We start from the raw sequence: 27,504 nt of genomic DNA on the forward strand, positions 1-27,504 counted from the left end.
CTGGGGAGACCTTGGCAAGGAGCTCAAGCTGGAATTCTGCTAGGATGCAGGTCTGAGTGGATAATGGTGTTATTGGTGGCTCTCCTCTGATAGATTTTGACTCTGTTGGTGCAGAAACCATGTCTCTTTCATCCACTATTGTATTTCTAAGGCCTAGCACAGTGCCCGTTTCCTGGTAGGCATGGTGAGTGAATGAATCAAAGAATGAACTAAGGCATGAGTGAGTTGCCTTTTCTGAAGACAAACGTGGAGTCTGACATGTGGAGTCAGGTCAAAGGCCACGTCAGTCGCACAGTTAACTCTGGACATCTGGAGGAACCAGCAAGGGCTTCCTGGAGGAGGGAGCATTTCTGCTGAGCCTTGATGTGGAGGTGGCAGAAGGGTGCCATTTGGGGCGGGAACGAGTGCTGAAAGCTTTGTGTTTGCAAGCCCTGGCCCAGATGTCACGGACACCTCTCCTGCAGAGGGACCACACAGGCACCGTGCTGAATAAACACCGTCTTCCTTGGCCTGGGGCTCTGGCGGGAGCGTAGTCCTCTGTCCAGCTTCGCCACACATGGTCCCCTTGCACTGGCCAAGGATGTCTGCCCACCCGTCACCTCCTGTTCCCTCTCCCCTTATCAGCGGAAGATGAACTTCGTGGAGCTCTCCTGTCAAACGATGCACAAACTATTCCCTTGTAGGGCAAAGACTTGTGGATCTTTGCAACAATATTTCATAATTTATACATTTGATTAAAAAGCGGAACCTGTGCCAGCAGTCTGCATGATCTAGCGTATTGGGATCATTAGCTGCTTGTGTCACTCTGCTATTTTAAAACTTTCCATATTTGAACTTGTGCATGTACATCCTTCACATTTATTAAACTTTTCCCATAAAAACAGCTTAGTAAGTCTCCATCATCTTTCATGGAATAAAAGAAAAAAAAAAAAGGTCCCAATAAAACCCTGTAGACATTTCCTTGAGGGAATATCATTTTATTTGGACCTTTAAAAACATTTGTCTATTCTTGCCAGTAATTAAAAAAAATACCAAGACAAATGAGAGTTTTAGTAGCACGATAATTGCTTCAAGATGAGCTCTGTGATTTGGCTTCCTCCCTGGCTCTTTGCTGTACTCCTCCCAGGAGTCTGCATTCCCCAATCCCGGATGGCCTCGTCCTTAGATTCCTTGGCTTGGTTCTCTTCTAACTTCTAGAAGTGCTCCTTCTCTGTGCTTTGCTCCTGTAGTTTTATCCACCCTCCCTCTCTTTGCCCAGAAGGATTTCCTTTGTCACCTCCAGTTCTAATGGAACCTGTCTTTTATACAAGGGCCTGACTTTTGTGATTTAGGGGTGGCTGATCCCTTCTCTTCCCCTCAGGGATTGGCTGGTTAATCAAGGCACTGCCCATCAAGGTACCCTGCCTGTCTGGGCATAGTCATTGGTCAAGGGATTAGTTACATGACCCACATTGGGCCATTTCCAGAAAGCCCAGAAAAGGGAGCCCTTTCATTAGGCTTACTGGCTCCAAGGACGAATATAAGCTTTGTTGCTTCTGGGTGAACCTGCTTGAGCATGAAGTTAACACAGAAAAACAGAGGTGAGAGATGGAAAAAGGAAGCAGATTAGTAGATTCTAGAATGTGGATTCCCTTCAATTTTTTTCTTTTCATTGTTGTTGTTTAAACTGGTTTGCGTTGGACTTCCCTCACTTGTGAGAGAGGCCTGGATAATATTTCTTCTGTCTGAAAGTCCAAATCCTTCCTGTTGTTCAAGAACCAAAGCTGTTCCAGACTCAGACCAAAGAAACTCATTATGCTGATACCCTCAGATTCTATCATCATAGAACCGAGGGAATCAGTCCAAGAGATCATTTTGCTTGAAACTAGTAGAATCTGGCTGAACACACATCCTGCTTGAGAAGAAGGAGCAAGCACACTTCTTCCTTCAACAGCATCATCTCCAGTCTCAGGTCAAAAGCAGGGAAGTGTGAATGGTCTGCATGCATGCCGTGGCACACTCTCAGCTTCCATGGAACTGCCTCAGACTTGAAGCCAAGCTTTTGGAGCCAAAGTCTGATAACCTAGTGAGTCACGCACTCATGTCACTATTGCCTGTGTCCCCCTGGACAGACTTGACTAAACGTCCAGATGAACCAGGGGTGTAATGGCTTCAGAAATGTGTCAGTCAAGCTAAAACATGAGACATCTTGGGTACTAGTCACATTGCTTCTGGCTACAGTGAACAAGACCTCACTAATGAGAAACTGTATGGTGAGGAAAGGTATCACACAATTAAGGAATTTGTAGCCCTGCACAGAGTAGAAGGAGATTGTCTCATGTAACAGGAAAGGCGGAAGTGAGTTCACTGGCTTGATGATGCAACCAAGGATCTAGGTACTGTTTAAGTCTCAGCTCCATCTCCCTCAGTTTATTAACTTGGTTCACTTGTCTCCTCATGGTTCTAAGATGGTGCCAGGAGCTCCCACCCGCCAGCACCCAACTTAAGAAGATGGGACTTCCTGAGAAACGGCTGAATCCAAAGCTGGGGCAGGAAAAGCATAAAATGAGCTGAGAGCTCCTTGTGGCGCCAGAATGTAAAATTATGTTCGAGGCATGATGGCAACCTGTCGAAAGAGTATAACAGCCTGCTTGTAAAAGTCTTTGTTGGCCATATTTGGGACAGTTTGAGCATCAAAAGTAATAATGAGAATAATAGATAATAAGCAATTTAATAAAATAGACATCTATAACTCCAAACTGACAGAACAGTGAATAAATACATAAATAGGGAGAAAATAAAGCTTTCCCTTATAGGAGAATGCTAACTGATAAATATGGAAGGAATGATTGAATTAGAAAAAAATCAGCATTTGGCAACTATTGTAGTGATAATTAAATCATTCAAGAAACCTCAATGGATACTGACCAGCAGTGGGTGGAATTTTGATGAGGAACCAGGATATTAACATAGTCTCAAAGTATCTTCCCACAAAATAGTCATTAAGTACAAAGAGAAAAGGAGTAACTTTATAATGGAAGAATCTAGTATAATCAAGTGTTGAAAATTAATATCAACAGTAATGGAACAACTAAGAATCTTGTATTATCTTATAGGATGCAGTGAAAGGAAAACAGCACCACTCCTGTGGGCTTCCTACCAAAAAAAGCATAACCTGAATCTAATTATAAGAGAATATCAATTCTCAAGCCCAATTTGATGGACATTCTACTCATTAAGTGACCTTTAATCGTTTAAGATGTTAAGATGGTAACTGTCACGGCAAGAAATGGGATTATTTCCCAACTGAAGAAAGCTAAAAGGGACAAGTTAAGTAACTGCAGTATGTAATCTTGGACTGGATCTTTTTGTTATAAAAGACATTATTGGAACAACTGGGGAAACGTGACCAAGATCTGAGAATGAGAAGGTAGAATGCTAATCCCTATTTTTGATGTTATTTCATGCTTAGGTTGGAGAACGTCCTTGTTTGTAGGAATCACACACTAAAATATTCAGGAGCAGTGGGGCATTGTGTCAGCCACACTCACGTAGTTCAAGAAGTCAAGTTCTTTGTTCTTTTTTTGAGACTCGAAGTTTGAAATTATATCAAAAGAAAAGGAAAGCAGGACTGTTTCCTCCAGAGCATCTCTTTTCCTCAAAGAAGAAAGCATTCTTAAGTAACTTCCCTATGGCGAAGCCCCACTAGCCTGGCACAAGTCACATGCCTGTCCTCCAGCTGCCAAAGAGGCTGGGAGAATGAGTGTATGTCTTGGGAATGGGCTGTCCCCACCAAGAAGAAGGAAGCGGAGCCAGCAACGTCTGCCTCAGACTGAAGTTCCCATATTTGATTTAGGCACTTTTGGAACCCACTGCCGTTAGCAACAATGAATCATCCCAGGGCCCTCTGCAATTTATTTTTTGATTTAGTTGCTAAGCGTTATTCTAAGGATTGGAGACCAAAGATGATGACAGTATGTATTGTCTCAAGAAGCGCATAGGGGAGCCTTTCTCTAACTATTATTTATAGCACAATAGAGTCAGTGCAGTGATCGCTGTAAGCCTAGGGGGTTTGGGAACACAGGTGAAGGGGAAGGGCACCTACAGTGATCTTGTAGGGAGGGTGAGGCCGGGGAATGGCAGTGATGAGCGTGACAATTGCTCTTCCTGCTGACATAGGGATAAACCATGCATGAGTTATAACACTTTAGAGCACATGTCCTTCCAATTTTGATGCAGAATCCCGTTCAGTTCTGGCAGCCCCATGGGCAAGGCAGTAATAGGGCGCCGTGTGGGGAACTCTGGGTAAAGGGAGCAGTCGGAGCAGCCAGCAGAGATGGGGGAAGCTGGGGTGTGTGCATTTGGCTTCTGAAAGGAAAGCGGGAAGTAAGGTGGGTTGGGGCCAGGAAAATTAAGAAGTTTGACTACAAAGCTAGGAGTGAAACTCTCTCAGTCATGTCCGACTCTTTGTGACCCCATGGACTGTACAGTCCATGGAATTCTCCAGGCCAGAATACTGGAGTGGGTAGCTGTTCCCTTCTCCAGGGGATCTTCCCAACCCATGGTCGAACCCAGGTCTCCCACATTGCAGGTGGATTCTTTACCAGCTGAGCCACCAGGGAAGCCCACAAAGCTTTCCACCTTCTCCTGTGTGTGAACAAAGTGCCCCTGTTTTGTAGAGGAGACTGCACGGCGAGGCTGTGTTTCTGAAAGGTCTAGCTGAGCAGTGTGTGGACAGGGTGAGTTTGTGGCAGGAAGACTCACTAGGAGACCATTGTCAATCTGGGCAGAAAACACACAAGGTGAAGTACAGCCTTGGGGATGGAAGGAAGAGGCGATGGGAGAGAGGGCTGCATTGAGTGCCCATCAGAAGGGGGTGTCAGAGGGGATTCGGGTATTCCAAGTGCAAGGTCAGTGTCGTTAGTGGACACTGGGAAGGCAGGAGCATGCTCTGGGTGGTGTCCACCAGGGTCTGTGGGGGGCATCACTCCTGTCCACAATAGTGTGGACAGAGGCACCAGAACAAACTCAGGCAGGCATCACTCTGGGGCTTCATGTATCCTGTGGTCTCTCTGTCCAGCCATCACCAACCCCTGCTGAAAACTCTTTGCAGGCTTCCTATTGCTTTTAGGACAGAGACCGGTCTTGTCTGCTGCCCACAAAGCTGACGACCCCCTTGTGCCTCAGCATCCATGTTCCCTCTCTGGACTTGCCACACCTGTCCATGGACCATGGTCACTGTGTCTCCAACAGCAATAAATAGGTGCTGCTTCAGCCACAGGGCCTTTGCACATGCCACCCAGGCATCCATCTTTAACATCTTCCTTTCCCTCTTCAGATCTCAGTTCACATGTCACTTTTCCAGGAACACCTTTCCAGACATCCCTGATTAGGCCCAATCTCTTTCATTTGCTTTATAGAGACACGTTTCCCCACCACCGCCTTTATAGCATCCATGTGTACATGCACGCGTGCTCAGTTGCTAAGTCGTGTCTGACTCTTCGGCCATCTCATGAACTGTAGCCTGCCAGGCTGCTCTGTCCATGGAATTCTCAGGCAAGAATACTGGAGTGGGTTGCCATTTCCTCCTCCAGGGAATCTTCCTGACCCAGGGATGGAATCTGCACCTCCTGTGACTCCTGCATTGGCAGGCAGATTCTTTACCACTGAGCCACTTTTGAAGCTATAGCATCTATAGTAGCAGTAATTTTAAATCTACTTGTGGGAATATTTGCCCAAGGCCCATTTCCTGCACAGACTGTAAAGTCCAGGGGCGTTGTTCTTTCTGTGAGCACCATCCCCACCTGTACTCAGCAGAGGAACTGGAACTCTTTAGTGCTCAGTGAATATTTGTGAATGAATGAATGAGGGAATGTATGAGTGAATATTCCATTGGTGCTACAGGAAGGGCTGAGAAGGTTATGTTTCAGAAGCACCTTCTAGAACAGACTTTCAGTGGGGAGGAGTGGCCTTCAAGGAACCAGCACAGAAAAGGGATGTGGGGAGAATGGGAGGTCTTGATCCAGAGGAGTTTCTGAATGTTTAAGAGAAATAAGGAAATTAAAATCTAGAGAAAGAAAGGTTTTAAGACCAGAAAGACAGTTAAGCCAAGTGTTGGAGGGATTTACATGTCAGGGTGAGGACTTTGTTCTTGAGAGGCAACTGGGAGGCAGGAAGAATGCATCTAGAAGCTTCTCTTTGAAAAGGTGGACATGGAAGAGAAGCAGGGTGGCTGGAGAGAGGAGCTGGACACAGAGGACCACCTGGGAAGGGCGTGGCCATAGCTTCATCGAGCTTGCAAAGCACGTGAACGGGGCTATTGTAGACAAGATGATGTGAGTGGAAGTTGGGTGGTGAAGGTAAAGAAATTGGGCAACAGATGGGCAGTTTAAGAAAGAGAGGCCATGGTTGACTGGACTGTGAGCTACTAAGACTCGGGTCTTTTTACACTTAAATCCCCAGTAGAGAGGGAAATGTCTTTTTTTTCCTGAAACTGTGGGAAGGAAATGAATTTGGAGGCTGTAAGTGCACTGAGGTCATAAAAGAGAGACTAGCCAATGAGCTGGTCTGTTTGGTTGGCAACATTTTACAACAGGGAGTGATTTCTCATGAAGTCCCTATAACTCAGGTCAGCCTGCACTGGTCACCATATCCCACGTGGCACCCATCGGGTGAGCTTAGGTGGCCCTTTCTGAACACTCTACCTGGTCTCACTCCCAGAGGGGCTCACTCATCACCTGCCTCAGCTCTGAGAGCACTGAATTGCTGCTCCTAAGTTTCTAGGAGGCTGCTTTTAGGTTCCCGTGAAACACAGCACTCTTATTTCCATCAATGCCCTGGGGCTACCTGGAACTGGGCCATGGGGGTCCTGCCCTGAGGACCTACAGTCCCCAAAGAAGTCTGACGAGACACGGCTGAAGAAGAGGCACACCAGCATTTCCGGGGCCTTCTGCCACCAGCGCCAGCATTCAGGGTCTTGGGGCAAAACAGATGCCCTGAAACGCTGGCCACATGGAAAAAATAAGATCAAAGTGTATGCGCACTTCATAAAACTTTTATTGGTGTATTTATCATGCCAACATTATTTTTTTTATTTAAAATTCAAATTCCATTTGAAAAGGAGGAAACAAAAGATCCTTGGGATCCCAGGCTGCTCCTGGAGGAGCCTCCACACTCACGAGAAAGCACGCACACCCTACAGCTACAGGATTTGATCACTCAGAGTTGCATTCTGGGAAGCTCCTCCTAGAGAGCCCTGGCAGGATGCCTTTCATTGGTAGCAGGGAAACAACAACAACAAAACAACTGCATCCTAAGACTTCTCAGCACATCTTTGGCTTCGAAACTATTGACCCTGAAGGACCCATCACCACCCAACCTAGAATATATGTGTATATATATATTCCCACTGAAAAAAAGATGACTGTTCTTGTTGCTGGCTGTCTCACCAGACCCTTAGGATGGCCTTAGCGCACTGGGCTCCCCTCCTCAGCAGGATCCTGTGGGTTCCGGCCGTGGGCAGTCAGCCCTTCAGGAGCGTTTGGACTTGCTGCATGTCGGGCACAGGAGCTGACCCTTGGTGACAATGTACGCCCGGCCACCCAGCTGCTGCTCGCAGCCCTCGCACACGAAGTGCTTTCGGTGCCAGGCCAGGTCTTCCACACGCTGGTAGTCCTCTGAGAAGATTATCTGGGGAGGGGAGCAGAAGACACGTACAACTCAGGTTCTGTCTCGAGGAGACGGGGCATGTGAGATGGTGGTCCCTCCTCCCCCATTCTTGTTTTGTCCTTTAAATGCTTCAATGGAGAAATCTGACATAAGTATCAGGCAGTTAAGTGCGGTATTTGATGAAGATCATGGTTGCATCTTAGCATCTCGGATGCAAAAAAAAAAAAAAAAAACACACAACCTTCCGCTATTGGCAGGTTTTATGAATCTGGCATCTGTGATGCTCTGTGGGTCAAATCCAAAGCCCAGTTGTGCTCTGAGCTGGTGAAGACCGCCTCACTACAGCCAAGTGGCCAATGGCCAGTCTGCAAGATGAGGCACACCCAGCGTTACTTGGGCTTGGAACAAAGTAAACTTTGGAACATCTGTGCGATCTGATGAGGAGCCAGAGAGTGGAACAGCAAACTGGTTAAATGTGACTTCTCATCTCGAGGTCAAACAGGGATCAGGTGTGAATGTTCATTTACATACTTAACAGCTGCATGACTAGGGGCAAATTTCTCAACCTCCCTGTGCCTCAGTTTCCACATCTGTAGGATGGGGATATAAATACCACCCAGCCCAGGGGTTGTGTTCCAAGGGTTGATGCAGATGGAATACTTGGAATGGTAACGGAGATAAAGTCAAGGCTGTGTGATTAGCACTGACCCCTCTGAGCTACACTTTTCTCAGATGTCAAATGGAGATAGTGAATCCTTCCCCTTAAAGGGCTGTTGTAAGATGTAAACAGCACATCACGGAAAAGCCTACAGCACATTAGGACGAGGAGGGGTTACCGCGAGCATACTGTGGTCCTTAAAATGTAAGCTGGGGCCTAGGCCTGCTCACAGCCCTTTTCCCTTCTTAATGCTCTTGCTCACACAGTTGCGATGTAGGAGGATTACAGGGTCTTAACTTCTCACAGTGTTGGAGAAGACTCTTGAGAGTCCCTTGGACTGCAAGGAGATCCAACCAGTCCATTCTAAAGAAGATCAGTCCTGGGTGTTCATTGGAAGGACTGATGCTAAAGCTGAAACTCCAGTACTTTGGCCACCTCATGCAAAGAGTTGACTCATTGGAAAAGACTCTGATGCTGGGAGGGATTGGGGGCAGGAGGAGAAGGGGACGACAGAGGAGGAGATGGCTGGATGGTATCACTGGCTTGATGGACGTGAGTTTGAGTGAACTCCGGGAGTTGGTGATGGACAGGGAGGCCTGGCGTGCTGCAATTCATGGGGTCACAAAGAGTTGGAGACAACTGAGTGACTGAACTGAACTGAACTTCTCACAGAGAGCAACATGTGGAAGGTGGGAGGGGAAGATCCTAGCCCAAAGTGAAGAAGGCATTTCTAACCCTCATGTGTGCCAAACGTGAAGGTAGCGAGTTTCCCGTCACCAAGGGCATGCAGACAGTAGTTGCTACTGCCATAACTATTACTGTCACTATTCACACACCTATGAGTGCCTCTAGTCGAAACCCATATTGGAGAGCTGTGCCCCTTTCCTAGCATCTCTAACTGTTGGCTTGTGTTATGTTGATGCTACATGTTACAATAATACTGTTGTCTCATCGTGTATTACCTGATTCTAAGAGTCACGGCAGCTTCTATTTTTTTAGTCGCTAGGTCGGGCTCACGCAAAGCATTTTCGGGAATGATCTTGTTTGTCCTCACAGCAACTGCATGGGGTGGGCACTGTTACCCTCCCATTTTGTAGGTGATAAAACTGTGACACAGGAGTTAGGGACCCATATGCAGAGCCAAGTGTGACTGTGTTCTGTCTGCCTCCAGGCGCACCCCACGATGTTCTGAGCACTCACTAAGTGCCGGGCCTCTTGCCTGGATAAGGATAAGATTTGACAGGTGCTCTGTGTCCCACTTATCCCAACAGACCTGGGGGCAGGAACTAATTTCTGCCCATTTTGCAGATGGGAAAACAGAGGCCGAGAGTGTGAAGGGGGCTCTGAGCCCCAGTTTTCCTACCTGTGGATCACATCATTGGCGAAACCACACCCTCCTGGGCCTCGGGGTCATCTCCTGCAGTCAGAGGCACTCCTACCCCCCCGTCCACCCACACAGGTCTCACCTCATCACAGCCGGAGCACCGGGGCCGCAGGCTCTCGCAGTAATGACGGCCACACCAGGGCGCCCCATCCTTCCAGAAGTAGATGAGGTCCACCAGCGGCTCGGAGCACTTGGCGCACACGAAACAGGCAGGGTGCCACTGCTTGCTGTAGCCTGCCCTGTCTGAGTAGACCACAGGGCTGTCGGCGGGGGCCACGCCCTTGCAGAGCTCACAGACCTGGAAGGAAGGGTGGGGGCGGAGCCCCAGGACACAAGGTCGTCAGGAGTGCATCATGACCCGGGTCCCAGTGTTAACTCCAGTCTGCTTCCTGAGTGATCTTGAGCAAGCTACGGTACCTCTCTGTCCTTCAGTTTTCTCACGTGCAACGTGGAATAATACTACTACCTACCTAGCAGGGAGTTGTGAGGACTGAAGTATTTGTTTAGTCCAGTGATTCTCACACATTTTGTTCTCAGGGCCTTTAGACTCTTAAAAAATTATTGAGAACCTCCAAGAGTTTCTGTTCATATGGGTTAATAGCTCATGGTATTTACCATATGAGAAATCATAACTTAGGAAAAAGTTAAATAACTACTTATTAATTCACTAAAAATAGAAAACCAACAACATGTCAATGTAAATATTTGTAATTGTAAATAACTGTGTTTTCCAAAACAGGAACATTGAGTCAGAGTGTGGACTTGTTTACATTTTTGCAGACCTCTAATGACTGGCTCAGTAGAGAATTTCTCACTTCCTGTGACTGCTTTAGCTTTTCATCTTTTGCATTAAGGGGTTTTCTGAGGAATTGAAAAAGGCATTTTTAGATAGCCCTTCCAGATAATTGAACTATTTTTCTTTGCTATTAATCAAAATTTGACAAGTGGCAGTTTCTCAGAAGCAAGTTAATGCAGTCTGAAACCATACCAACCAGCCTCTCATCCCTGTTTTCAACACAGTAAACCCCACTCGTCCACTTGCACTTTGAATGAATCTTTTACCTGTGCAGGGTTTGCCTTTTAATAAACTTAAAATTTTAGAAGTTTTCAATTTGCAGAAAAAATTGTACAGCTAGTGCAGAGGATTCTTGCATCTTGCAGACCCCACACCCACCGTCCTGTTTGCTTGGCATCTTACATGAATATGGTGCACTTGTCACAATCAAGTAACCAGTACTGATATGTTATTATTAACTAAAGTCCAAACTTTCTCCAAATGTGCTTAGATTTTACCTAATGTCCCTTTCCTCTTCTGGGATCCCATCCAGGATCCTGCATTACGGATAGCGACCATGTCTCCTCAGGCTCCTCTGGGCTATGATAGTTTCTCAGACTTGCCTTGTTTTTAATAACCGTGGAGGGGTTCTGGTCAAATATTTGGTATTTACCACAGAGGTAAATGGCTGTTCTCATCACATCCTATCCAGACGGCATCCTCAATCTGTAAAATCTTTCCAGTTGTTCTGGAGTTCTCGCCCCCTCCCCAGAACTCCAGTGGTGAAGGTGATACTGGTTGTCATCTCCCGGGGGCAGGTGTATATCCAGTATTATGCGTGGGTGTTTTCACTCCTGCTGCTGCGGCTGCTAAGTCACTTTAGTTGTGTCCGACTCTGTGCGACCCCATAGACGGCAGCCCACCAGGCTCCCCGTCCCTGGGATTCTCCAGGCAAGAGCACTGGAGTGGGTTGTCATTTCCTTCTCCAATGCATGAAAGTGAAAAGTGAAAGTGAAGTCGCTCAGTCGTGTCCGACCCTCAGAGACCCCATGGACTGCAGCCTTCCAGGCTCCTCTGTCCATGGGATTTTCCAGGCAAGAGCACTGGAGTGGGGTGCCATTGCCTTCTCCGTTTCACTCCTGACTGATACCCTTGTGGAAACCCAAGAGAGTTACTTTCCCTTCTCGAGTTATTTTCCTTTTAGGGAGACCTGTATGTCCTGCTCCCTCCCTCCCCCTCCCCCATACCCCCCAAACAGGGCAGAACCCAGGTTCACAGAGATTCAGTCACTGTCGAGTAGCAACCGTTGACAGGAAGCAAAGCTGGGATTTCAACACGGGCCCAGCCTGACCCCAAAGCCGAGGTTCTTTCTACTCCACTGGGTGGTCTTTCCATCAGTGCTGGCACAGCTGTGGCAAACACAGCTTCTGCCTGTTCTTATAGGAACCATCAGCTTCAAATGCATCTTACGTTTGAACTCCAATTTACTGGCATGTTTTTCTGCCCCCAAAGAATTCCATTTTTCACGAGCAGGCCTGTGTTACAGACTGAATGGTTCACCTCCCCCAATTAATATGTTGTAGCCCTAAAGTGTGACTGTATTTGGAGATAGGGCCTTTAAGGAGTTCATTAAGGTTAACCGAGGTCATTAGGGTGGGGTTCTAATCAGACAGGACTTGTGTCCTTAGAAGAAGAGAGACCAGAGATGGCTGGCTCCTTCTGTTCTCTCTGGGTGTACTCACAGGGAAAGCCATGTGAGGAAACACTGAGAAGGGGGCCCTCTACAAGCCAGAAAGAGGGGTCTCCCCAGAACCCAATCGTGCCAGCACCTTAAGCTTGAACTTTTATCCTCCAGAACTGTAAAAACGCACATTTCTGTTGTTTAAGCCCCCTGGTCTATGATATTCTTTATGGCAGCCCGAGTTGACTAGTACAACATGTACTGTAAAAGCCTGTCTTAATTATCCTACTTTATTTTGAATTTCAAAAAGTTGTAGACATTAATTTTCTCTCTTGCCACAGAAAGTTCTTATGTGATATCACTGATTTTAACTCTTGGCCCATAACACCTAATTAATTGATTACCTGGCCTCTATAGAAATGCTTGTTGACCCATGGCTTGAAATGAACATACTGTCTTACTAAGCACTAATTATAGTCAGCCCAAATAGAGATATTTATTGTTTTGCTATGTAAAGATGAGTAGGCATATAGTCAAAGCCTAAACACTTTGTCTTATTTATATACTTTAATTGCATACTTAATATATTCTTTTAAATGAAGAAATACAATTAAAATGGTGATAATCAGGGAAAGAAAACCAAGTGACAAAATAAGCCCATGTACTGAGAGTGGTCCCTAAGCACAGCCGTGGCTGAGCGCGTGCCCAGATAGGAATGCGTTTGATTAATTAGTCCTGGCTGCCTGACGACGTGCCCTGGACCATACTGGATTTGTGGTTTCATTTACGCCCACAAGAATGATGTGTGTGAGTTCCTCCCCAGAGCGAAACCCTGTCCCTTTGCACATGACTGAGCCCCAGCTCACCTGGAACTCATCAGAGCCTGCCTGTGTATGCCTGCTCCATCATGTCCAACTGTGCGACCCCACAGACGGTAGCCCGCCGGGCTTCTCTGTCCATGGGATTCTCCAGGCAAGAACACTGGAGTGGGTTGCCATTTCCTCCTCCAGGGGATCTTCCCCACCCAGGAATTGCACCTGCATTTCCTGCATTGGCAGGTGGATTCTTTACCACTGAGCCACCTGTGAAGCCTTATGGGAAAAACAGATAACGCATCCACATTCATTGATTGTCACATCTCTTAAGCATAGCTGCGAAGTGTCAGCTGTCTGGCGAGGGCTGTTTGAGAACCAAGTGAGTTTCCTATCCATCTGTCTTTCCATATTTCACAGAATGAAGTTTCCAGCCCCTGTTCTCCCACACAGAAGGGCTTTCTGGCCATCCATCATGCCTGGTCAGGTATCACCAGGCAACATCAGTGGGGCTCCCAACTTCAAATTTCCAGCTGTTTTTCTAACACAGAGGTGGGAAAAGGAAGGGATGTAAATCACCTGGGTGTGCCTGGGGCGGGGTGGGCGGGGTGGGGGGAGTGGTGGTGCTGGCAGGTGCCTGCGACCCACAGAAGGAAGCAGAGGGATGTGAGGGGTGCCTCAGAGAGGCAGAGAGGCAGTCTGGGGTGATCACGGGTGACTCTGAACTGTGGGTTGGGACCTCACTCTGGAGGTAATGGGGAGCCTGTGCTGGTTCTGGAAGCCAAGAGTGCCGAGTTCTGGTTCATGCCGTGGGAGAATTCTGGGAGCACTGTCTGAAAGGGCTCTGTCAGGGCCTCTTTGGGGAGTGTCTTTTCCCTCATTGTCCCCCAGCATTCCTGCTCTGTACCTCATTACTACCAGTAGCCAGTCCTTTTTCTTTTAAGCCGATCCTTTTTAAAGAAAACAGCGTCACTGCCATTTTACGAAAACATGATATTTGATTAGTAAGTCCCGTCAACATGCATCAGGAACCAATTTCTTCTTGCCTCTGAACTGTTTTCCATGCCCCCTTCCCTGTGGTCTCAAAGGATTAGAGATCTGATAGTGTCCTGGTTCTATCAATCTGGCGGCCCCTCAGCCACCAGGGGCATCCTGGCAACCAGGAGTCCGAAGGCCCAGCCTGCCTGGGTCCCGTGATCCGGGGGCTGCCTTTCTTTCCATAAACTTATTCTATCATCCTCAGTACTGAGGATTACAGTTTCTAAACTGCAGTGGATGCTTGAGTGGGGAGGGGGCTAGCTGTGTGACCTTGGGCAAGTTAACCAACCTCTCTGTGCCTTAGTAGTTTCCATCTGTCAAATGGAAAATACTACTAAAGATACTCAGAACATCATAGGCCTGGTACATGGATTAAGTGAGATCCTAGAATAACGAACTTTATAACGGTTCAGTACTAATTAGCTAAAATCTACTGTCATCCCTACCCAGCCCTATTTATAAAAAGCTGAGGCTTAGAGGAGCTAAATCCATTTCCTAAGATGACAACGATGTCTCAGGCAGGATCTGCTTCTGGTTTGGAGGCTTGGGTTCCTTTCAGTAGGACCAAGGGCACGTGGAGTGTGAGGAGGTCATTCCTCCCACCCACGGGCTCTGTTGTTTTTCCATGTCTGTTCTCTCTCTCTGTACAAGGCCAGAGAACTAAGTCAGGCGACTTCCATCCTGTCACTCCCCCAGACTCGGCTACAACCAGTCCCTGGCTTGGCAGGCCTGCTCGTCTCCTTCTCCCATCGTACCCCCTCTAAGACCATGCTCTCCGGTTCCAGACAGGGAGGTACAGCACCTCCCCAACCCTGCAGGGTCTGATGAGTAGATCTGGGGGTGGGGAAGGAATTTGCAGACTCCTAGGGGATGCTGGGGTAATCAGGGGACCACAGTTCACGAACCACTGTCATAGAGCATTTAAACATGACCTTATATATATAAACTCAGCAAAAATGACATCACCAGTTAGGTTCAGTTGGCGCAAAAGTCAATTTGAATTCCTGGGATGCTCCAGTTCTATACTGTTCTGAAGAAAGCTCAATATAGTCGTTCCCAGGCGATGTCCCCTCTGGAGGAGACAGCGTGGTCCAGTAGAAGTCCTTTGGGACTGGGTTAAAAGGAGCAGAGAAGAACATTGATCATTGGCATGTCAGTGGGTTCTCATTCAGACTTCCAACTGGCTATAATCAGAGCTTCCTCATGGGAATCCGTCCATGTACTGGTTGCCATGTGACCTAGTTTTCAGACTGTCGTCCCTTGGGGAGAGGAGCTGTCGCACAGACCTTTCTTTTCTTTTTTTTTTTTTTAATATTTATTTATTTGGTTACTCTGGGTCTTAGTTGCAGCATGTGGGATCTAGTTCCCTGACCAGGGATCAAACCCAGGCGCTCTGCACTGGGAGCATGGATTCTTAGCCCCCGGACCACCAGGGAAGTCCCCAGACCTGTCATAAGTAGAACATACGTGACATTTCTCCCGTGAACGTCTCTTCACGCTGAAGGTTCGCCCTGTCCCTGTTCAAACGGTGAAAGCAAGGGTCTAAATGAGAGGCTTTTGTCTATCCCGTACTTCGGGTCTTTGTAAACAACTGCTTTGAGAAAGCGGAGGAGCGTGCTAGGTTCAGTTGCCTCGAAAGCTCAGACCCTGTAGGGCTGGGTTCCGCCCACTGTGATGTGTGGAAATGATGCTGGCAGCTCTGTGGACCTTCCTCCCACCAGTGGGTGTCTGATTCCTTTGTTCACATGGGTCCTGCCTTAGTGACTCATTTCTGTAGAACCGAATGTGGCAGACTTGATGCTGTCGATTCCCGAGGCAGATCATAAAAGGCAGCTCAGCTTCCACCAACTCTTTTTTGTGAGTTTTGGTGGGGGCGGAGACGGGGGACTGGGAAAAAATCCTGAGGCCCCCTTTCTAGGGCAACTACGCAGAGAAAACACAGAGATAGAGGGAGAGGCCAAGGCCCCTGCTATGGTTCAGCCCCAGCCTTCTCCGTCTTCCCAGCATCATGGCCGGAGACAGGCTAGCCCGCTGAGCCCTACCCGAACTGCTGATTTGTGAGCAACACAGACATCAGTGCTCTGAGCTGCTGCATCCTGGGGTGGTTTGCTGCGTGGCCCTAGGTAACAGGTCCAGCGCATGCGGGCACGCAGAGTCATTCAGGCTTCCGAAGTGGAAGTAACCAACACACCGCGTTTCAGGAAACAGCAGGTCCAGGCCAGTGGCCCCAGGTCCCACGGCCAGAGAACTACCTCCAGGGACGAGACATGCTAGCCTTCAGAGACAAGTCTGCAGGCCCCGAGAACCTTGCAAACCAGCCACAGCCTCTCCGTCAGGGTGGCCAGCAGTTCTGTCCCAATCATGCCCTTCCCTTCTGGAAGGCTCTTATCCAAAGGTCTCCCCAGTCTAAACTCAGATTACCTCGTGAAAAGCTCACCACTATAACACAGTAAATATTAACACAAGGGCCTTGAATCCAGGCGCTGGCTTCCCTCCAACACAAATACTCAACAATTTATTCATAAACAGCATCTCCCCGTTTCCTCTTATGGCGATTACTCACCATCTTGGCTTTGCAACCTCGTGCATCCCAGAGTAGTTTGGTTCCCCGCCCCGTCTCTCTGCTCTTTCCTGGCCCGGTGTTGTGGCGGGCATCTTCCGCCCCCTGTGCTCCGGGCCCCGACACCGGCATCTTCCCCGGCTCCTTCAGGTTCAGACTGCATGGGATGGTGCAGGCGCGGTGGTCAGGGTCCTGGGCTTTTGTACAGAGTCCCAGCATTGCTTCCTCTTGGGGGCACCTTGGATGACTCGGCTGCCTGTCTGAGCCTCGGTGTCCTCCTCTGTGACACAAGGCGGGCCCTGATGCTGGCAAGTGCTTAGCCACCCCGTGCTTTGCCTCCCACGTCTTCTCAGCCCAGGTCCTTGGGGAGGGGGCGCTCTGCCAAGCGAGGTAGAATGTCAGGTGTGTAACCAAGTCTCCCTCACTGGTGGTCTGCTGAAGGGGGAGGTGGGAGCCACAAAGTCTTCTTAAATGCTACACTTGGAAGAGAGACTGTCGGCCTGGGGTGTTCTTGGTCCCCCTTTGACAAGCATGTCCTTACAGAGGGAGAGTAGGGACAAGGCTCATGTGTGGCCATCTCCACTGCAGCAGCCTCACATGGTGCCCAGGCCCCCTGGGAGCTCTGGAAGTCGGGGAGCTCCCATTGTTTGGAGTCCGTGCGGGGTTTGGGGTGAGGCTGGCCCGCGTTCCAGTTCTGGCTTCAGCACTCACCAGTTAGACGACTAGCTAGGGGAGGGTCTATTTTGTCGAGTAATTCTTAGAATTGAATAAAACAGCCATGAGAAGCCCCTGGCGTGGTGCTTGGCACGACATAGGTCATCAGTGAGTGGCAGACGACACCACCCTCCATGTCATCATTGTCACGGAGTAACCTCCAACAGGAAAATAAAAGCCCTGTTTTAGTCAATGGACTATTACGTGGCCCACTTCAAGGGGGGCAGGGCGGGGCAAGATACTTGTGAACCTTATGTGGCAACACGGAGAAGTATTTATAGTATCAAAAGTGGGATGAAAGGAATTTTCTGTGGAAAAGAAAATCTCCTTTAATGTCATTAAAATATCTCCGCCGTAAAGGAGGAGGCAGGCGGATGTGGAGGAGCCTGGTAACCATGGCAACTGGGAGGGCTGCCTCTTGGGCCTTTGACCCTCGGTCCTCAGCTCAGATGGGGCTCTTAGGCATGGGGTGGTGGTTTCAAGTGTGCAGAGAGAGACTGGCTCTCCTGCCAGCCCACAAGCCAAACATCTGCTCTGACCAAGCTTTGGAAGTCCCTTGCCCACAAATATGTCCCCGTCAGGCCTGGAGTTGGGCTGAGCTGCCAGCTGCTGTAAGTTTCCATCTGCGAGGCTGGCTCACGGGAGGGAGGGGACCCAGGCCTCCGGTCCCTCCTCTGTGCATTCTTGTGGGGAAACGGGGTCGGGGGAGGTCCACTGTCATTTGGGACCTGAGGAACACATCTTTACGACTTCCAGAAATGTCTTCGCTTCTTTCAGTCTGTTCTCCTTTTAATCTTCTCTGGGGCCGTGGCCTGGCCTGTGAGGCAGGAGCTGGGGGGCTCCTGGCAGGAATGAAAAATACGGAAGGGCGGAGATGACATTAAATGCTATGTCCTGGCTTGCTTGCTTCTTTCTTCGGTTACAAGTTTGGGGTGTAGAGAAGGGAGGAAATTCCTGGGCAGGATGACCATGCCCAGGAAATCTGTATATTTAATTTCTGAGAACATATCCAGTAGGCTCTGTAAACGCAGGGCAATGGTCTGGTAGAGCCGTTCACGGTCAGTGCATCAAGGTCCGGTGTCTGTGGGATCCATCCAGGTGGGAGGGGTTGGGAGCTGGATGCGGGGCCCTGCCGTGCGGCTGTGGAGTAGTCCAGGCTGCTGGGGTGGGCAGCTTCCTGACCATGGGATGCTTCAAAGCCCCCAAGACCCCTGGGAACCCATGGCAGGTGGGATTGGAGTGGGGCAGACAAGCTCTTCCCTTGTTCCTGACTTGCCCCCAAATTCTTTGCTGTCTGGGCTGTGAGTCCACACATCGCCTCTCACCCCAACAAACAGAAGTCCCCGCGCCTTTGCTTTGTCCCCACTCTGCCGAGACCCCCCAGGGCTAGTGACGCAGAAGGACCTGGGCTGGAATCTCACTAGCAAACCAGTTAACCTTTCCGTGCCTCAGACTCCACATCTGTAAAATGGGTATAACAACCCCACCCTCTCTCACTGGTTGTTTGGGTGATTCAAAGAGATGAATGAGACTGCTGTGCAATGCCAGCCCCCCTCCTCACTCCACGCACAACTCAGGGAGAGAGAGGGAGGCTGAATATTGGGGGGTTTACTTGGCCTCAGTGATTTAAAGGGCCTGCTTTCAGAGTGACAGCTGACAAGCTGGTACCTGGGATTTTCCTTTGTGACTTTTCCTCACGAAGAGGGCTGACTCTTATGGTCATTTCCCATGCTGCCACCTCTCCTAAGCACAGAGTCAGAGTGGCACTTCCAGGGACCCGCTGCTCCTGCCATGCCGCCGCTCTCCGGCTTCACCCAGCACTCAGCCCGTGGGCAGGGATTCCATACGGATGACTCCGAACAGGCTTTGGCAGGAATGCTCCTCTGGTCTGGTCAGTCTGGTGGAGGGAGGAGTCGGCAGTCCGACCCTGGGGTCACTGCGGTCCAGGCTCCTCCCAAGGTTTCCAAGGTAACAGGCTACCCAGCCTCAGGACGGAGCCGAGTGAGCGCCGGGGAGGACCACCGTGGGGTGCAGGCTGTGGAGGCTCCGAGGGTGGGGCTCCTGGCCTCTGGCTGCTGAGAGCAGAGTGTTGTGAGCTCCCGGCTGGGGCGATCAGGGCCGGGAGAGAGCGGGGGGCTGTATTATCTGCAAGTGTTCCCTGAACTCCCCGTGGGCAATTCAAAGAATTCGAGAGTGCTGACAGTGTTCTCAAAGCTGGACGCCCGAAGCCGGGCAGGGGGAGGCCACACACGTCTAGAACACGCCCATGTTAGCATCTCACGGACCCTCATTGGCGATATCGTTTTGGCTGAGCTTATACATCAGGTCATTTTCAACCCTCTATAGCAGTGGTTCTCAAAGGGTGGCCCCCAGCCCAGCATTGGCATCAGACTGGAGACTTGTTGGAAATGCTGAGTCTTAGGCCCCACCTGCACCCACCAGTCTGGGGTGGGACCCAGCCCGCTGGATTTTAGCCAGGGTGCCAGGTGCTTTTAGACATTGCCATAGTCTTCTGAAGGCTCTGAGAAGTCCAGCCTGAAAGAAACCCTGATGTCCCCTTTACACGGCCATGTGGCCCTTTAATAGCTTCATATCCATGAGCTTTCTGGGCAATAAGCTTTGGGAAACAGGAAGATGGGCTTGGGGGCTGACAGAGGTTGGTTTGAACCCCACAGCCTCACCTCCTGTGGCTGGGAGCTCTACATCAGATGCTCCCTGTTTAGCACTGTCCTTGGTTCAGCAAAGGCCAGCAACAGCACTGACGCTCACCATCAGGATGACGAAGCATGGTGTGTTACAGTCGTAGCTCCAGTGTACTGCATGTCACATGTCCTTCTTTTTGCCTCCTCTTTCACACATCACTGATTTGGAATGTCAGTTCTATGCTTCCTCCCTGTACCCAGGTTCTTAGGTTGAATGCCCCGATGGATTCTAGCCAAGTTCATTTCCCTCCTCAGGGGAGCTAAAGTCAGATTTGTGCCTGACATTTGGCTTTGGAGGCTGTCCTGCTGCCCTTTTATGAGAACAAGGGGAGCCCGGCACACAGGCCGGCCAGCACCCACGTCTCCTTGATATGCTGCCCCCTGGGTTGGGGCTGCCAGGGACACACAGTCTACAGCCTATTAGTTACCTTAATAGAATTTGCTCCCTGGCTTTGAGGAGATAAACACTGAGTTAAATACAGGTAACGGGCAGGGTTCTATATTCAGCATCACACAGTAGAAACAGTATCAGATCCGGAGTCTGACCACCCCACTCTCCCCCAGAAACGATGGGGCCTCAGACAAGCTACCTATCTTCTCTGAATCCCTGAGTCCTCACCTGCAACACATGTGTGCAAAGAGTCATGTCTGACTCTTTGCAATGTCGTGGACTATAGCCCACCAGGCTCCTCTGTCCATGGGATTCTCCAGGCAAGAATACTGGAGTGGGTTGCCATGCCCTCCTCCAGGGGATCTTCCTGACCCAGGGATTGAACCCGCCTCTCTTGCCTCTCCTACATTGGCAGGTGGAGTCTTCACCACTTGCGACACCTGGGAAGTCCCACCTATAATACAGGGTTGTGAAATCCACCCACCAGGTAACGGTCTGAATTAATCCGAGACCTGAAAGTGGTGAACGTAGCATGTAGCACACAGAAGATGATCAAGGCATGTAAACTTGAAATCTCATTGTCCTCTCAAGCAAAACAGCCACCCAAGTGGTCCCCATCTTTAGAGGATCAATTTAGTTTCAACATTCATTCATTCATGCATCACATAATTATCAAGCACCTTCTCTGTATATTATATCAGTGGTACCTGCTGCAGAGATGGGGTGGTTTGATTTGTAGCCCTCGGTTACAGAGACAGACAAGACAGGACCTCAGTGTCTAGAGTGGGTAACGGATGTGAGTCCAGTAGTGACACAATTAGTTATCTAATGAAGATCAGGTTTAGGAAAAGGAAGGGGCTATGGTGCTGGAGAAGACTCTTGAGAGTCCCTTGGACTGCAAGGAGATCAAACCAGTTAATCCTAAAGGAAATAAATCCTGAATATTCATTGGAAGGACTGATGCTGAAGCTCCAATACTTTGGCCACCTGATGCGAAGAACTGACTCATTGGAAAAGACCCTGATGCTGGGAAAGATAGAGGGGAGGAGGAAGATGGGGAGACAGAGGATGAGATGGTTGGATGGCATCATCGACTCAATGGACACGAATTTGAACAAACTCTGGGAGACAGTGAAGGACAGGGAAGTCTGGCGTGCTGCAGTCCATGGGGTTACAAAGAGCTGGACACGACTTAGCGACTGAACAACAACTACAAGGGAAGGAAAAGTCTGTCTTCCCTAACCAGCTCAACCCACCAATATCACCTTCCTGTGCATTCCCTATTTACTGTCTGGTCTTGTTTAAATGCTTCTAAAGTGTCAGAGCCATTTCCTAGAGCTGGCTGTTGCCAAGGACCTGGGATCTTAGGCTGCCTCTGCCCTACTTCCACGCTGTCCAAACATGTGGAATCCAGGATGAAATACGTTCTCAGATCAGCATTTCTCTCCTGGGAATGGCAACTGGGAGATGTCACAGACTTAAAGAAGCTGCCTTCCAATTTGGAATTCCACAGTACTTAGTTGTTAAGAGGCGATGGCTACTGGAGGGTGGATAGAGAGCAGGGCTGGGTAGGGGGCTGGTGTCTGAAAACATGGTCACTGCATGTAATTTTTAAAAATCAATTCCTGGGGTGTGAATTCTTCCTGAGAAACAGGTCTTTTCAACACCAGCACTAATTTGTGCTAAGGAAAATTAGTTTCATTCTTTTGTCTTCAAGTTCATCAGATGGCAATCCCAAATGAATGTGCCCATGGGGTGGGCGTTGGAAATGCAGGACGCAGGTTTCGGATAGCAAGTGTGAGTTACAGAGAAGAGAAACCCCTTCTTGATGTAGTGACAGCATCATTTGGGTGGGCATTTCCCTGGGGTTCCTGGCTAACGTGGGTGACTCTTGCCTGTTGCCAGCAAGGCAGGTGATTTGCTTGATGGATTGGGACTCATATTTCCAAATGTCACGTAGAGTCACAGGGCCTCTTGACTGATGGGGGTTGGGGTTGGGGGTCCCATGAAACTTAGCAGATAGCCCCACGTGGCCCCCAGTCTCAAGCCCACCACTGTTCTCTATGGCCCTTGGAGTAAAGTCCTAAGTCTATGACATCCCAGTATGGGGACAGGGTCCTCTGCTTGTTTAATTTCCTGGATCTCAGCAGACAGTACAGGCTAATGGATCCTTGAGTGATGGATGGATGGAGTGCATGACTCTTCAGGAAATGTGCCTCTGCTGATCTTGCCAGCCCCCCAGTACCACCACCATCAGCCACCTGGCACTTCATTCAGTCCTTTGACTGTGCTGTGCTCTGAGACTCTCACCTCTTTTAGGGCATGCTCACCTCTTGAAGGCAACACAGGCATCCCCTGAAGAGCCCAAAGGCCTGGGGGACTCCTAGTGACTCTTGCAAGGCCAGAGGGGGCCTCCCCTCCTCCCCCAAGCCCACCCTCACCATTGAGCAAGGAGAGATGCCCTTTCTCTGAGCTGGTGGGGTCTGCTTGTCTGTGACCACCTCTGGACCATGACCATAGATGGATGCAGGAATGAAGGAACAGGGCCTGGAGCTGGGGCCCTAACCCTGCAGCCCTGACCTGGGCATTTTCATCCAGACCCGAGGCATGAATGGATGGATGGACGGAGGGGTGGGAGAGACTTACGTATTCCTTGGACGGGTCACCGATGCTGCCGTTGGTGGTCGGGGGCGCGGTCTCGGCTCCCTCAGGCTTCTCCTGCTGCTTCCCCTCCTCCTTGGGCAAGCCGCCCTGCCCGGGGAGGGCCACCTCGCCCACACCTAGGGCCTCACTCTTATATTGCTTCACAAACTCTTCCATCACTTTCAGCTCGTTCTCCAAAAGTCCGCGGCAGCGAGAGGGGTCCTGGTCGTAGATGGGGAGCTGGTGCATGAGCTGGCGCCGGCGGTAGAGGGCGCCCTCGGTGCCGGTCACCGGCTGCTTCTCCTTGGGGATGAGCTCCATGTACTGCAGGCCCTGGGGAGGGGGTGACCCAGCACCGTGATTCCCATGCACCCGGGCATGGGAGATCTAAGCCCTGGCAAGACCTGTGGTTTCCTGCAGGTTTCTGGAAAACCCAAGGATTAGTCTCAAGGAAGAAAAGGGGTGAATCTTTGGGGAACACCCAAAGGAGGCCTGAACAAGCTTCCACTTTCCCCCAAGTCGTAACCACAGCTTCACATGCTTGATGAGAATGGGATAATTTCAGTAGACTTTCATTTTAGATCTGCCGGCTCTGCAACATGGATTTTGTTTCCTTAAAAACTGAAGATTTTTACCTCGTTTACCTCATGGCAATGCTTCTCATTAAAAAAAAAAAATCTCATTTAAAATCGCTTTTCTTAGCAAAGTATAATTAAATCCTTATAGGCAGAAGGCATTTCATGGTTTATTAATTTTAAAATATGCAAAGGCCCCTTCTAATAGTAGAATCGACAAGGTCTCAGGTCAATAACATTTCCACACTGATACGGCTGGGATAGATGGTAGACCATCTGACTATAAATATGGCCATGGATAACCGTCCGATTGGCCTTTCATTAGTTTGCTGGCTTGCTTTTCTTTAAAATGAGTAGAAATCTTACACTCAGGTGGGTCCCAGGTATGGGGAGATAAAGGTCAAGGCCACACAGCTTGAGAAAGTGTGAAATGCAAATTGTTTATACTCTGCTACTGTTTCCCACCTCTGTGCCCAACCCTGACCCTAACCCTCCCGCCGGATGGCCTGATGCCCATGGCCCGTGGCTGCTGCCTTCTGTGGAAGCATTGACTGGTGCCAGGATGCCCAGGCCCTGGATTTCTGTGTGGCTCCCACCTTCTAGGGCCTGCACCCCTCCCTGCTTAACTTTATAAATCAACCCTGTGGTTGAGACCGTGTGTGTGACCTGCAGAGCTAAGGGGTGCCTGGCTGGCATCCTGGAGACAGAGACCTACTTTTCCTGTTGCAGCTTAAAGCCCCAGCTGGGTACCAGCTCTCTGCCTTTGCACTGATAAGGCCCCAGCCTCTGGTTGCTGCTGGTGTGTGTTTTGTGATCCTGGCTGGCTTGAGGCCTATGCTACCACTCCCTACTCACTCACACATGGCAGACATTAATAATCAACCCCAATGAGGGTGTCAGAACCCACCTCAGCATAGCTCTCAGACAGTTGCCATCATTGGCATGGACTTGGGAAGGGGGCGATGGAAAGAGAGATTGGGTCAGAATCAGCAATCTCTCTAGGAAGCCAACCAAGGTCATGTTCCCAAAACCTTTAGCAAGAGGCCTTTTCTCAGATCAGTTGGGAAGACTGCTTTAGGTCCTAAACCAATCTTTGGTGTAAGACTGGATGACTTTTCTGAATCATTTGGTGCTTTGCCCTCTGGTGGAGAATTCTTGGGGAAGAGGTTCCCAGAATCAGGCTTTACCAGGAGACAAATCAAAGATCAGAGAGAAAAGTGGAGGATAAAGGTGCTCTTTCCCAGGGTTGGGCAGGAGGAGACACACGGACTCTGAGGTCAGAAGGCCCAGTCCCGATTTTGCTTTTCCTGATCTTCTCCAGCTGTCAGACAAGGACAGTAAATGGGCTTCACATTCCATGCACATCCTGGTCAGTCCTGGCAGCCTAGAGTGCGGTGTTGAGAAGGATGCTGAGGTCCAATAGGGCTCAGTGGGAAACGGATCAGTGGGAGGCTGAGCAGTGGTGTCCGCCCTGGGTTCAGGGGCAGACGATGCACACGAGACTGCCAGGCCTGCATGGACTCCCCCCCAGGCTCTGTTTGCTCCTCTGTAAAATGCGAGCAGTAATGCACCCCCTCCCCCAGATGGCTCAGATGGTAAGGAATCCGCCTGCCAATGCTGGAGACCCGGGTTCTTCTATCCCTGGGTCGGGAAGATCCCCTGGAGTAGGAAATGGCAACCCACTTCAGTATCCTTGCCTGGGAAATCTCGTGGACAGAGGACCCTGGCGGGCCACAGTCCATGGGGTTGCAAAGAGTCAGACACAACTGAGCGACTAACACTTTCCGTGCATGTATAGCTCTTAACATAGCGCCTGGCTCACAGTATGTACTCAATAAATACTAGCAATTAGGTTTATCATGACTTTAGTCTTTAAAAGCTCAAGCATTTCTCTGGTTTTTATTCTGGTTGGGAAGGGTGATAAAGAGCAAGATTCAGGCCATTTCCAAAATGTAATCTGTCCCGATCACTTGGTAATTTAAGGAAAAGTCGGAAGGGTGAGTGGGAGGAAAGTCATCCAATCTCAGAAATGTGACTTGCTCAGGCAGGCCAGACACAGGGCAGACAGAAGGGCCTTTATCCCGTGCGGTTTTATGAGCCGGCATTAATCACGGCCCGACGATGCCTTCCTCTGATTAGGCTGGGGCTGAAGCATTTGAGGTTTTCAGCAGCCAGTTCCTGTCGCCCACAGCCGGCTCTTTTATGAGCTTCTTGCTTTAGTTTCCACTAACATCTTGAAGACCCAGTGATGGTTCACCCAGGCCCAGGCGCTGGAGGCAGATCTGTTTTCGGAACCACCGGAACCCGGCACTGCTGTTGTTCAATGCCTCCCTCTGTGGCCCCCGACCTGCCCCTGCCTACCCCCTCATGCTGGCAAAGGGCAGTGAACCATTCTGTGTCCCCTCACAGGTAAACTGACCTCTACCTCACCGGGTGGCTAAGCTCAGGCACCTCATGCATGCTGAAATGTTCTTTGAAAGTATGCTTCTCAAAAAGCAAAGCTTAAAAAAACAAAACAAAACTTTGTCTCTCTTTGCTTTATCTAGAAGGGATTTCTGCACCCCTCCTCCCTTAAACTCCAGGCTTGAACCTTCTATGGTAAAGAATCAAGGTTTGTTTTGGGGTTCTGTTGGGTGGTTTGGATTGCAGGACAATCTGTGGGCTCACTGTGCCTGGTGAGATGGTTCTCAGGCCACGGGAGGCTGTGCACACGAGAGCTTTGTTTGGCCATCACGCACTTGGGTGTCAGTTGCCACAGAGGTTCCCGATATTTATTCTCAATTCCTGCGCTTCTGTTTGTGGGCCAGTCACAAGGGTTTTTATGGAGCAGGTCCAGCCCGCTCACTGACCACACGTGGTGGGTCACTGGCTGGGAGGTCACGTGGGCACAAACACTCATCAAGCCCGCTGCACGCTCTGCGCGGTGTGAGGCGAAGGATGCACCATGCACAGGACACGTGTGCGCATGCTCTGGGTGATAATGAAGCACAGGCTTGCATGAGGCAAGGACAGCTTGAAATAAGAGCTTCTAAGGATATACCTATGGCTGTTCATGTTGAGGTTTGACAGAAACAGCAAAATTCTGTAAAGCAATTATCCCTCAATAAAAAATAAATAAATAAAAGAGCTTCTAAGGAGACCATGGAGAATGGAGAGAGAAAAAATTCTAGTGGGATGAGTGACGTCAACTGTAGATGGGGTAGTGTGGTGAGGCCCGTCTGAGGCTTGATTGACAGAAGGACCCAGCTATACAGAGAGCCAGGAAAGGATGTTTCAAGTAGAGGAAACAGCATGTGCAAACCCTGAGGAGGGCAAGAGCCTAGAGTGGTCCAGGGCAGGAAGGCAGGAGGTCAGCGCACTGCCCGGTACTGAGTGAGGGTGCAAGGCAGGAGCTGCGGGAGGAGCCTGCAGGGCCAGGGCCGCACAGGACTGGAAAGGCACTTCTTTTCTCCCAGGAGGGATGGGATTCAATGGCAGGTCTGCATTGCTAACCTTGTAGGGCTTTTTAAAATCTCATTAACCTGTAGAAATCACCTAGGTCCTTGCTATTTCAGATGTGGTCTAGGAGCTGGCAGCCTCAGCATGACCTGGGAGCTTGGCACGCCATCCCTGAGCCTGCTGGATGTGTTTTTGCAAGCTCTCCAGATAGTTTCTGCACTTGTGGAAATTTGAGGGGCACTAGTCCACTGCTCTGGGTCTTGAAGGGGCCTGCATGGGATGCTACCTGGGGCTTCATTTAAATTCTCACGTCTGATGATTCTGACCCTGCTGTCTGGAGCTTCCCAACTTAATTGTCTGGGGTAAGGCTTGTTCACGGGGACCTTCCTTGGGTCCTTTTAGTTGGAAGCTGAAGGGGGGTGACTTGTGCAAATCACCTGCTCTCTCTAGGCTTTGTCCTTCTCTGGGTGCCATTTCCCCAGAGTT

The 27,504-nt window shown here is 49.6% G+C and overlaps 2 protein-coding genes across 3 annotated transcripts in view; one reads left to right on the plus strand and one right to left on the minus strand.

Moving 5' to 3' along the window:
* The window catches only part of SSUH2 (ssu-2 homolog), a 114,569-nt gene that overhangs the window by 59,781 nt on the left and 27,284 nt on the right, over positions 1 to 27,504 (plus strand). The gene's annotated exons all lie outside the window — the stretch shown is intronic.
* LMCD1 (LIM and cysteine rich domains 1) overlaps positions 7,016 to 27,504 on the minus strand; it is a 57,092-nt gene continuing 36,603 nt past the window's right edge. Inside the window, exons 4-6 of one of the 2 annotated variants that reach the window (XM_086366614.1) lie at positions 23,009 to 23,338; positions 9,772 to 9,987; positions 7,016 to 7,668 (exon numbers count right to left, since the gene is read on the minus strand). In XM_086366614.1, coding sequence (XP_086222740.1) covers positions 7,510 to 7,668; positions 9,772 to 9,987; positions 23,009 to 23,338 — 705 coding nt within the window. In that variant the 3' untranslated portion in view covers positions 7,016 to 7,509. Of the gene's footprint in view, positions 7,669 to 9,771; positions 9,988 to 10,531; positions 15,107 to 23,008; positions 23,339 to 27,504 lie in introns of those variants that run through there. The other variant, XM_086366615.1, reaches the window with a different exon arrangement.

The sequence above is a fragment of the Bos grunniens genome, chromosome 22 (assembly GCF_055505025.1).
Source record: "Bos grunniens cultivar Pamir isolate PY7600 chromosome 22, Bosgru_T2T1.0, whole genome shotgun sequence".
In the NCBI taxonomy this organism is placed as follows: Eukaryota; Metazoa; Chordata; class Mammalia; order Artiodactyla; family Bovidae; genus Bos; species Bos grunniens.